Source organism: Propithecus coquereli, unplaced genomic scaffold (assembly GCF_000956105.1).
Source record: "Propithecus coquereli isolate 6110/MARCELLA unplaced genomic scaffold, Pcoq_1.0 Scaffold10, whole genome shotgun sequence".
Lineage (NCBI taxonomy): Eukaryota > Metazoa > Chordata > Mammalia > Primates > Indriidae > Propithecus > Propithecus coquereli.
In genome coordinates this window covers 8,421,516-8,434,036 of record NW_012133858.1, presented here as the reverse complement: position 1 = coordinate 8,434,036, position 12,521 = coordinate 8,421,516, and the positions used below count along the sequence as shown (strand labels likewise).

The 12,521-nt window shown below is 31.5% G+C and overlaps 1 protein-coding gene across 7 annotated transcripts in view; it reads left to right on the top strand.

Moving 5' to 3' along the window:
• The window catches only part of DLG1 (discs, large homolog 1 (Drosophila)), a 277,439-nt gene that overhangs the window by 234,350 nt on the left and 30,568 nt on the right, over window positions 1–12,521 (top strand). For 4 of the 7 annotated variants that reach the window (XM_012641542.1, XM_012641557.1, XM_012641534.1 and 1 more), the window contains 2 exons: window positions 2,999–3,095; window positions 10,806–10,847. In XM_012641542.1, coding sequence (XP_012496996.1) covers window positions 2,999–3,095; window positions 10,806–10,847 — 139 coding nt within the window. Of the gene's footprint in view, window positions 1–2,998; window positions 3,096–3,804; window positions 3,839–10,805; window positions 10,848–11,559; window positions 11,596–12,521 lie in introns of all 7 variants that reach the window. The other 3 variants (XM_012641549.1, XM_012641583.1, XM_012641575.1) reach the window with 2 other exon arrangements.

Sequence of the window (12,521 nt, the reverse complement as noted above, 5' to 3'; positions counted from 1 at the left end):
TTAAAATAGAAATTTTTATTGGAGAAAAAAATCCCAAGTAAATTGAAATATGTACAGTGTTCTTTGTGCTTGTTTTATGTATGTCTTTAAAAATAACTTAGTATAATGCACCATTGATGAATTGAAATAGGTTGCATGTTGTAACTTTTCTTTCATACTGTAAGAAGTTAACTGAATTAACGACATATTTAAATCTTAGTCATGTTTGTCGACTGTAACCAACTTTATTATACACAGTCACTGTGTTCTAACACAGCACCAAAACTATGCATGATACTGAGTGGGGTAAAAATACGCTTGCCATTGATACAGAACTGCATTTCTTTCTGTAATACCATTTCCTATTTCTCCTTTTCCTTTCCTTACATGGTGATTTGTGGACTTTATTTTTATAACATTTCAGTTTCTCATTAACATTTTTAACATTCATTTGGCTATTTTGAAATACTACATGTAGACATTATATATTTAGATATTTAATATATATCATGAATTTGTGGTATTTTATTCTTATATTTTTTGCACTAGCGTTAATGACAACAGTAATTAATTATAGTATTTTTTATTGAAAATATAGAGAAACTAGAGGTAGCAAGTCTTTAGTTTTGTGTTTTCCCTACACATTTTTGTCCTGTTTGCTTGTGCTATTTTTATTTTTACTTTTAATAAGTTTTTCACCTGGAGAATATTAAATGTAATACAATTAATACATTTCTTAACTAACAAGCATTTCTTTCTGTTTTATACTATGATATCTTTATGATATCTTATTTTACCTAACTGCAAAGATAATAAGAGTCAAAACATTTTAAACTTCATGTTTCTTTTGGTTGTTTTCTGTGAAACTGACTCTGACCACTATATATGCAGTAAGAGGGGTAAGTAACCTATTATAGAAAGCATATATCAGTTTTATCAGATATCATAAAAACTATTGCCAAATTCAAAACTAGTGATTGTTATGAATGGAAAGATTTAGTCCTTCCCTAAATTAGATTACTATGATTTTTTTCTCTCCTGAAACTTAATTTTTTTCTCTTTCTCCTTTCTAAAATTTGTATTCAAACAAAGATTTTTATTCAAATAATGCTACTTGACAAATTATAAAATAGTTATAAACCCAGAGTTCTCCATAATACTTTCTTCTCAACTGAATTTTTAACTTCTGCTTAGAGTTCTCTTTTATCTAGTTCCTCAGAGCTTTCAAAATTTAAGATTGAAATCAAGACAGTCTGCTTGGCTAATGAACTGTGAACATATTAATCCTGAATTATTGATAATGAAAAGGTAAAAATAAAAGTTTAACCTTGTTTTTATAAAGATCCTTATCAAAATAAATCTCCTCAAATCATAGAATTGGAGCTAAAAGTCACTTTGATCTACTTTAAAACCTTAACCACCTGGTACCACATGCTTAACATACAGGCATGCTAAAACATACTGCCTGGTGTCAATATACATCCAAATGATGATACAGCATCTTAAGACATGGATAAACTCAAAAAAAATCAGAACAAGGGCCTGGCGCAGTGGCTCACGTCTGTAATCCTAGCACTTTTTGAGAGGCCAAGGTGGGAGGATTTCTTGAGGCCAGGAGTTTGAGATCAGCCTGAGCAAAAGTGAGACCCTGTGTACAAAAAATAGAAAAATTAGCCGGGTATGGTGGCACACCCCTGTAGTCCCAGCTACTCTGGAGGCTGAGACAGGAGAATTGCTTGAGCCCAGGAATTTGAGGTTGCAGTGAGCTATGATGTCTCAAAAAAAAAAAAAATCGGAATGAAATTTCTATCCATTATATTGTTCCCTTCCTCCTCCCCTCAAAAAAAATAATAATTCCAAATGTCACTGGTAGTTAAAGGCTATTTCCTTCAAAACATAGATACCTATTGACATAGAAATTACAAAAGAAGCCATTTCTTTTTCGATAGCCTCATCATTCTTTGTGCTACATGTTCTTAAATCTATGAACATACAAATGGGACATTAAAGGGAAAAAAAACTTTTTTCCAACATCTATGCAGTAACGGCCATCAAATCAGCTGCTCAGCTCCCACATAGCAATTGTGTATAAACTGTTAGAATCTTAAGTCCTTTGTGGCTTTGGTAGGCACCAAAATTTTATTTTCTATGAAAGCCATTGGGCCAATGGATTGGATATGGTTCTATTTTATTTATATATACTTTTTAAAATAGATAAGTATAGTAGAGCTTAATTAAAACAAGTAAATCAGTCCTGATAGCATTCAGGTTGTCTAGGAGACTTCTGACTCTTCCTCCTTGGCTTAGATAGCATTGATAAGTCTTTGCTGGACTCGTGCTTGATGGACCTCTTCATTTTCTTCCCATTTTCTGATTCATGCTATAAACATTTACTTACCTTTTTTCCTCTTCAAAAAAAAAATAAGATTATTTATTTTTAAATATTCAGCATTAGCAACTTTCTCATAATTGTTTTGGTTCATTTTGTTAATAATGGCTTTTCTGTTAGTTCATTGTGGCCGCAAAAAAAAAAATAGAAAAGGAAATAACTGTGAGCAGGCCAAAGGAAAATGAAGATTACTATCTAATGCATAAAAAATAATAATATAGTAACATTTAGCATAGTAACATTTAAAATAACTTTTCCATGACACACCTAGTACTTGGAAATTTTTCTAGAAAAATATGGATTGATATAAAAAAATGTTAGCTTGGTTTGTACTATAGTATTGGTTAATCCGATTTACTTTTTTTGTCAAGTAGCATTTATTCCTTATTTTTAAGTATAACTGAATTAGACTCTAAAATTTTTTAATATTTTCAGTTGCAAAATATATTAGAATTAGAGGAATTTATATGAAATTAGACATTCACTTTATATGTGATTAAAGTAAGATTCATATACAAACTGCACACCGTGGTCATAGGAGTCAGCTTCCACAGAGCTGCTAGGCTGGGCCTTTGTACACACAGACAGTAGACATCCCTTTGTTTTGCCCCTCCTTCTCTTCTTCAACAGTCATTCAATGACAAGCGTAAAAAGAACCTCTTTTCCCGAAAATTCCCCTTCTACAAGAACAAGGACCAGAGTGAGCAGGAAACAAGTGATGCTGACCGTAAGTATGTGGATCCATTGGACAACTGAAAATAAATGTAGAGGGACCTACTGCCCTGCAGTTGGTTGTTACCATGGAGACAGTTTCAAGAGCTGCAACAGGTTACTAATTGTCTTAACCAGGGGCAATTTAACATACATAAATTAATTGTATGCCAATCTTAACTTTTTCTGGCACCTTAAGAATTCTTAATTTAAAGTAAACAATATTTTTAAGTTATGTATTTGTAGCAAACATAAATATATAAATAGAATTATTTAAAGTGGAGGTTTTTATGAACAACACTTAACATTCATACAGTCAAAGAATTTTAGAGGAAAAGCACGAATAACTGAGAAGCTAATTTATTTCTAGGTGTAGCTTTGCCAATTTTTGGTACTAGACTGTCTGGAATCATTCCATTTTATTCTTTTCCTTTATTATGTGTAGACAATCTAATTTTACTTTTAAAATAGCAAGGAATGGTCTGAAATTGTTTTACTACCCTAAAACAGCCTCCAAGCTGGAACTTTCATTCTTTTAATAGATTACAGTTAGCTGCTAGGTCATTTCAAACTTCTAGAAATCTACAAAAATACTCTGTGAGATATGTGTACCTGTAATGGTCTTGGAACTGTCTCTTACTGTAGCACCAATTTTATGCATTACTGACAACTATTTTCTTTGATTATCTTTTTATTGCTTGCTCTCTGGGGACTACTCTCTACAGGAGATCCCTGACGACATGGGATCAAAAGGCCTGAGTAAGTGATCAAAATACTCCCAAGTTAATTTTTAACCTCCATCTACAGACCTACCTTTATTCAGATATATTTTGAGATTCATGGTATTGCCCTTCTGGCATAAGGAGGTATATTATTTAGATTGCTTTTAGACTTTTCATGTTTATAACATGCTTGGGACTTTTATTTCTATAATACATGCTTTTTGTTTTTCTTATTTTCCATTTTTCACATGTCACTTGAAAAACTCTGTAGTCCTAATTACATTTTCCTTTTTGTATTTTTTCTAGCAGTTACTTTTGTTAGGGATTTTTTAAATATAAAGACATTTTTTAAGTTTTTTTTTAAATAGTACTACCTGCCTTTGTTATTAAAATGTAGAAATATGCTTCTTTGGAGTTTTATGTCCCCCTTTTTTTGTTAAAATAAGTTAAAATCACTTTGATTATATGTTATAAAGCATCACCATAAAAGTATAAAAAACACTATCTTATTTATTAGAGAAGAATGCAGATGTCAAGTTCAAGTAATGGTTTATTTATGAGATCAGTTGTGTATCTCTTTTTTAAGAAGATTGCAAGTTATGAGAAAAGTTAAAAGAAATATTGTCCTTTGTTTTTCCTTTAACCAAGATGTTGTCCCTGTTTTTGGTTTTCGTTGCTATTTTTCTTGTTTAATTTTCTAGCTAGTTACTTAGGCTCATAGAAAGCATGGCACAGAATCAGGTATACAGAAAGCATTCAGTAAATATTGGAATGAATGAATGAAGCAAGAAGCCAGTTTAGCAAACAAAATTTTAAATTGTTTTTTCAAATTAAATATGAAAATTTATCAAATATTACTAAGTAATTCTAGGTGACAGTGACTCATAGAAGTAATTTTTTAGGGTAATTTTTCCTCAATGGTGTTTCTATCAGCATATTGAAAACATATTTCTTCGTTATTCATTGATCATTAAGGATATAGCCTATATCTTTCAACTTTCTAAGATCTACATTACACATTAAATTTCTCAGATTTTTTTCCTGATATATGCTAACTTTATACTGGAATTTTAATCTGAACTATAGGTACTTGACTTTTATTTCAACCTTAATGATTTAGAGTTATATCAGATTGAAAACAGTGTGCTTTATGTTTAATTATTCTGTTGGACGCACGCTTTGTTATTTTTGCACATGCCTTTTTAGGATTTGGTAAAGGCCACAGATTTCCTATCACTAGTGGCACCCTTTTTTAAATCTTTTACATTTGAGAAAAATTATCAATGAAAACCTTCAAAACTGGAAAATATTACCCCAGATTATTAATGCTATAGAATTCATTTTGAGATTGATAACATATTTTGAAGGTGGTATGGATCAGCAAATGGACCCACAGATTTTTATTATCTGTTGAGTCAAAAACAATCTATGGAAAACTCATTAAAAAAAAGGAACTAAGTAAATTTTGTTCCAATATTGATATTATAATGGATGATAATTATGTAATACCTTGACCTTGTACCTTTGGTTCTATTTGAAGATTGGGACTTAGGAAGGGAAATAATATGGAAAATTGTAATTGATTATTATTGGACAGTGTTATTTAGATAAAGGTTTTATTTTCTGGTTGGTGACTTAAGGTGCCTTGAATGATAGGTTTCTGTGCTTCATCTCACAAGAATTGAAAGAATTTATTTGCCTGGTAATTTAATGATTAGATCAAGATTTTATTAAGAAAATGAAGAAGACAGAAAAGTATCAGTAAAATTCTAAAACTGGATATGATGGAGGTTACCACATAAAATAGACCACGTAAAACAGCTGACAAGGTACCCAGAATTATACAGTAGAATTATACCCTAAAAAGAAGGGTGGGTCAAGGACGTTTCTTGTGGCCTGAGTTATCTATATTCTAAAATTCAGAATACAGGGAATAAATTTAGGAAAATCTTGTGAGATTTTAATATAAGAATTAAATGCAACCTAATATAGGTAGTCATTAAGGCTTGTTGGAACAGAACTCCAAACAGAAGGGTAAATTATTCCAGAGAAACAAGCCTATTGAAGAGATGGAGAGTAACTCTGAATATCAAAATTAAAGTACATCTGCATGTAAATTTACACAGCCTGTGAAAAACAGGATATTTAATTGAAGAACAGAGAAAGAAAAAGAAGTGATACTATAGATACTTTTCCTAGACATGAATTCAGCCGTTCTTTATTCTAAAACAGAGAGTCAGGTAAATTATTGGTTTACCATGTTGACAGTAGCGGAAACAATGAGAGAAATCACTTTTCCACAGCTAATTTTGACTAACAGAACTAATGAGAGCACAACAGAAGTCTGGGAGACTGTAACTAAATCATATTTGTGAAAAGCTAGAAACGGAAACCTGTGCAGCTTTTATGCTTTAAGGATGCAATTTTGAGAAAGCTCAAGGGAGTAAAACTGGTTAAGATTCCTTTAACAGACTAAAAGGATATAACTCTATTATAACTCAATAGAAGATATATAAGGCACTCAGAAGTGAAATCGTGACATACAGGTTCAGGCAAGATTTATTCCTAATTATATACAGCCTTTCCATTTTTACAACTTTCCACTTCGTACAACTGAAAAACTTCCTCAATTAGGCACGTAAGTTTCCTGTTACATATCTCTTTCCTTTTTTCTCATCTTCAAGACTTATTGAAGCATAGTTATGCAGAACTCTAAGATGCCAAACCCAGACTTATTTTTGTTTGTGGTACAAATAAGATGTAAAAGTAGTAGTATTGCTTGGTTGGTACTAATGATGTATTAAGGGAGAACAAAGAGAAAAGACATGGTACACTCTATCAGGAAGAAATGTTTGAGTACAAAGATGAAACTTGGTTAGAGAGATTTGAAATAGTTGTGTTCATCAAACATCATAAAATAAAAATAAAAACTTGGAAAATGTATTTGTACCATGTATGTCAAAGGGATTATCTCTTTACACTATAAATTTCTAACAGATTAATAAACCGACTAACTCCCCATTAGAAAACTGGACAAAGGGTATGTGACAAGAGTGCTCAAAAGATATACAAATGAAATAAGCATACTAAAATGTTTAATTTTCTCCCTAATAATCAATAAAATGATGTTTTACCTGTCACCTTGGCAGACTTTTCTTTTAAAGGGAAATTCAGGGATGGAGAAGGTTCTGCGAAGTGGCTACTTTTAACATACTACACTTGGAAATGTACAGTGGCACAGCCTTTCTGGAAAAGCGTATCTTTTGACCCATGTTAGGGTCACAAGGGACTCAAGAGGAGCTCATGGCATGGGTTGGAGAAAGAATTCTCACACCAGGAGTAGAACAGTTACAGGAAAGAAAGTTTATTTTACTTCCCAAAGGTGGGAAGGGCATAAGAAAGGAGGACAGGGAAGTGTCAGTGCCTAGGATAGAAGGTTTGGGGTTTTTATTTGGGGACAAAGAGAAAGAAAAAAAGTGATCGCAGCCAACTGATAGCAAAAACAGTTGTGAAACTGCTTCGTGTGCTCTTTCTTTCTTTCTTTCTTTCTTTCTTCCTTTCTTTTTTTTCTTTCTTTCTTTTCTTTCTTTTCCTCTGTGAGGCCAACTTTGTACATCCTTGGAATCTGGTTCTAGTAGGAACTGAAGCCAAGAGCTCACACCCCTCTTGTCCTCTTAGGGCCCTTCAAGGCTTTTTAGAAGGAAACTCTTAGAGATAACGAGTTAGGCTTAGAAGAGGAGTTGAACCCCAGGTGTTTAACCAAAACAAAGGGCAGTTGTGCTGTGAGTTTTCTCTTCAAAGGGGCAATTATGTGCTGTCAGTTTATTTCTCTTTCTATTTGATAGTTAATTCCTCTGTTAGCTACTTGATTAACAAGGCCACCTTTCAACTCACTAAATACTCTTCAAGGAATTTATCCTAAGGATGTAATTAGAAATGGAGATAAAGGCTTATATATTAGAATGTTTAATGTTGTTTAGAAATAACAGCAAAAAAAAAATGAAACCATCCTAAAATGTCTTAAAGTTGGGAAGTGGTTAATGAAATATGATTTATCCATACTTTGAAATATTATATAACCGTTGCAAATCATATTTTAAAATAAAGAATGGCATGGAAAAATATACAAGATAAATGAAAAAAGTAAAATATGAAACTGTACATATATTATCTATTATTTGTAAGTAAACATTCGTTTGGAGCTATTTTGAAGTGTTGCCTTGAACATTCTCGCACATGTTTTTTGGTGAGCATAGATTTGCCTTTCTGTTGGAAAAATATCCAGGAAAGGAATTGGTAGGTCATATGTATACAGATGTTCAGCTTTAGTAGGTGCTGCCAAATAGTTTTCCAAAGTAATTTTATCAATTTGCCCATCCCTGGTATGAGTTCCAGTTGCTTCGTATCCTTAATCTGTGCTTGGCATGTCTGTTTTGTTTTGTTTTTTCATTTTAACCATTCTTGTGGATGGTAGAGATATACTTTGTGGTTTTAATTTGCATTTTCCTGATAAGTATTTAAGTTGAACACCTTTTTATGTGTTTATTGGTTTTTTTTTTGTTTGTTTGTTTTTTTTGAAACAGAGTCTCACTCTGTTTTTGCCCAGGCTAGAGTGCCGTGACATCAGCCTAACTCACAGCAACCTCAAACTCCTGGGCTCAAGCAATCCTCCTGCCTCAGCCTCCCAGAGTGCTAGGATTACAGGCGTGAGCCACCACGCCCAGCCCAATTTGATTATTGTTGATGAAGTGTTTTGAAGAGGATTTTTTTTATTATCAGGAGAAAAGCGTTTTATTTTTCTAGTAAGATTCCAAGTAATTGGAATGTTGCTATTCTAAGGACCGCACTTTAAGTAGTGAGGTTTTATTGTATGGGAGCTAAGTAAAATGATACTTGAAAGAACTTGCAGAATTTGTTGTATAGCCTTTGGCAATCTTAGAGAGTTTAAGATGAGTAGGAGAAATCTCAAAAAAGAAAAGAGCTGGAAGCCATGGCTCATGCCTATAAATCCTAGCACTTTGGGAGGCTGAGGCAGGAGAATTGCTTGAGGCCAGGAGTTCAAGATCGACCTGAGCAAGAGTGAGACCTCATCTCTGCAAAAAAAAAAAAAAACCAGAAAAATTAGGCAGGCATGGTGGTGCACACCTGTACTCCCAGCTACTTGGGAGACTGAGGCAGGAAGATTGCTTGAGCCCAGAAGTTTGAGGTTGCAGTGAGCTATGATGACACCACTGTACTCTATCCTGGGCAACAGAGCAAGACCCTGTCTCAAAAAAATAAAAAAGATAGGAAAGAGATTCTAGTAACTTTAACTTTTTATTATATAACATATAAGACAAATTCAATAGTAGAAGAACAGTAAAAATAAACCCTGTAAGTATTCATTTATCCAGTTTCCATAATTATCAATTCAATTAACCAATTTTGTTTCCTCAATACTCCTTCCCCCTCCCTTCACTCCACTGTAATAACTAATTTTTCTTTCTTTTACAAATTAGATGTTGCAGAATGTAATATCAATCCTAATATAAACTAAGAACTTTTTTTAATGTGGCATTCCTACTTCTAGGAATGAATTCTAAGGAAATAGGACAAAAGGTAAAAAGCTACATAAATAAAGGCATTCATAATTATTGATGTTTGTGAAAAACAGATTAAAGCAAACTAAAATCTCTAAATAATAACAAGGTAAATAATAATTTATCAATCTAATAATATATTATGCAATAACTTTAAATGATTATTTTGAAGTGGAAAGAATTTTTAAATATAAGCTTTAAAAAAACACCATTTTACATTTGCTTGCCATATATTAGTCAATTTTACTTACAATTTTTAAAGTCCCTGCTTTATTTAAAATGTATGTAATCATAATTAAGAAAGTTACATCTTGTCTTTGCAAGTTAGAATAACAGACTTATTATTCACTATGAAAGCAATTCAGAAATCTTTTTTTTTTTTTATCCTATTTGAAATCTTATGCTCTACCATTCTCTGTAATTCTCACTAATGCTGTTTGATTTTAGGAGACGCTGTGGGTAGTGTGGTATAGCAGATATTTATCCTCAAACTTTTTCCTTATCCTTAAAAAAATTTTTTTCCTTTCCCTAACATAAGAAATTTAGGTTTCCCTCTCTCACTGAAAGTTTTAGTTTTTAGTGTTTATAAATGAAAGTATTATTTTATTGAAGAGATATTTATTGAGAGAATACCCAAGATTACATTTACATGCATGAGAAGAATGCCTGTTGTTTAGTAAATAATCAAGTTATGAAATCGAGCCAGGCAATTTTCAACTGGGTGTGTTTGTTTCCATTATTTTTTTTCTGTTTTTCAAAGCAGCCACCATCAATTTTATCAAAACAGAGTTTCTAAGAAGTATTAGTCTGTTTTAAAATACAGTGACACTATCTAGAATTCCCTTCCATTTGACTTTTTTTAAGACATCTGAATTTATGACATCTAAAATGCTTTATCTGTATGATCTCAGAAACATGGATTTTCATTGCTCTTCAGAAACGAAGCTGGACTAAAAACAAGATCTATTCATTTTTTAATTACAAAGATACCACTTCATTAAAATGGGCATCTGTTTGCTGAGATATAACTTGTCTTCTTTGCCAGTCATCACTATTTCATAAGCTGAATTAAATGGTGCTAACATTTTCTCTCTTGGGGGTTTTATGTCTGTATTTGGGCTTAGGATCATTCTGCCCTTTTTGTCATAATCTACTTGCCATTTGCAATATAGATTTGTTCATATACTATGTTGTACAAAAATGAGGCATTGTCCTTAAGTACAAGTGTTTTCTCTTGCTAATTCATATTTACTTGAAAAAAGTAAACTTTTCAAAAATTCAAATATTTTTTTAACTCTTTTGTTATGTGTGGTTATATCTCAACATTTTGTAATGTCACCCTGTTTTATTTTGATAATTTGCTTTTATTAGCTTTTTAAACTCATGACACTATGTTTTATTTTTTTCATTGTCCTGCAATTTCAGAGCATGTAACTTCTAATGCCAGCGATAGTGAAAGTAGTTACCGTAAGTGTTTTAAGTTACTTGTTCTTTTGTAATCTGAAGTAATATCTGTCCTTTGAGGGGTGGGGGGTTCCTTAGCGATATGTTCTAAAAACTGAAAATTAGATGATTAATATTTTAAAATCAGAGAGACCCAAGTAAAATTCTGTATGTGATAAATAAAATTATACTACATAAGAGATTAATTTACAAAATTTTAATAAAATACTAAGATCCTTTTTATAAACAGTGTTATTTGTATACACAGTACATATGTGTGTGTATATGTGTATATTTTTATAAGAAATTAATATCTAGTTAAATGGGGGGTAAATTGTATTACTATTTTGACATTTTGTTTAGTAATTGTTTTTAATCAGCACTAAAATAGTATTTTTCAATAATGCTAAATTATAATTAGCTTTATTTCCTTTCTTATTCTCTGTCACCAATACTGGTCTCAGTCAAGTCATTGTTTATCACCAGCTCTTGGTGAACATAAGAAATGAGGAAGGAAACATTTTCAATGATAGCTCAGAAAGTAATACTGATTTCTTTTTGGTATTTTATATTATATTCTCAGTATTATTAAGTGGACTATACAAGCATGTGATGTTTTTAAACAGATGTGGGCATGGGAGAAGGGGAGAGTACATAAATAAAATCAGTTGTAGCACCTTAAAAATTAAAATTGCTTTTCTAACTTTTTTTTTTTTACTGCTGTCTAATATGAAAGTAATCTTGATTACAGATGAGTATGGCTGCTCAAAAGGTCCATCCTGTTAATATCAGTCCCTAATATTTTTTCATGTTGACAGTATATACTTTTAATCCTCATTTCATTTGGTTGGTTATTTTTTTCTACATAATAGTTACTTAATGATTTTTTTTGGTGTGGGAATATGATTTCTTGTACTTCAGTATTTTATTAACTTATAACTAGACCCCACTGTGAGTAGTTGAGTGGCTTTCTAGACTAAAAAGAGGTAATGAAAGTATATACTGTCTCTCACCATTTGCATGAATTATTAAGGTGTGGAATATTCAAATTGCATGTTTTTGCTAGTATGTAAACCGTGTTTTACATCAGTACTTTAGAAATCAGCTTGTAAAATATCTGTTTTATATACTATGATAATAAAATTGAAAACAAAGAAACAGGCTTTTAAAGCAGAAAAGAATATTTATACCAATATATGGTCTTAAAAGACCTGCAGCTAAGCTATATGCATAAAATATAAACCCATGACAAAATTAGTGATAAAGTTGTTATAGAATCTTGATAATCAAGGAGAAAATTTTCAAATACATTATCTGATATTGATTACTTTCATTGAACTACTTGGATTAACAGTCTTTTCTAGTTTGTTTTTCTGCACGTGTGTGTATGTGTGTGTGTGTGTGTGTGTGTGTGTGTGTGTATGTAGAAGTGGAATTTTTAACTTCTTAGTTCTTTTTATTGGATTCAGATATAATTTATAGACTTTTTTATTTAGAATATTTCCTAAGTTCTAAACTTTTAATTTAACCTTCATAGGCTATAACTTCTTTATTGCTTTTAAGCAAAATGTATTTATCTCCTTTACCATCACTGTGATTCATTTTGTTTGAAGGGAAGGATTTAGTTTTACCTAAATCTCTTTTGAAATCACATTAAATGTTATTTTACAAAGTTGAATTAGTGAATTTTTTCATCAA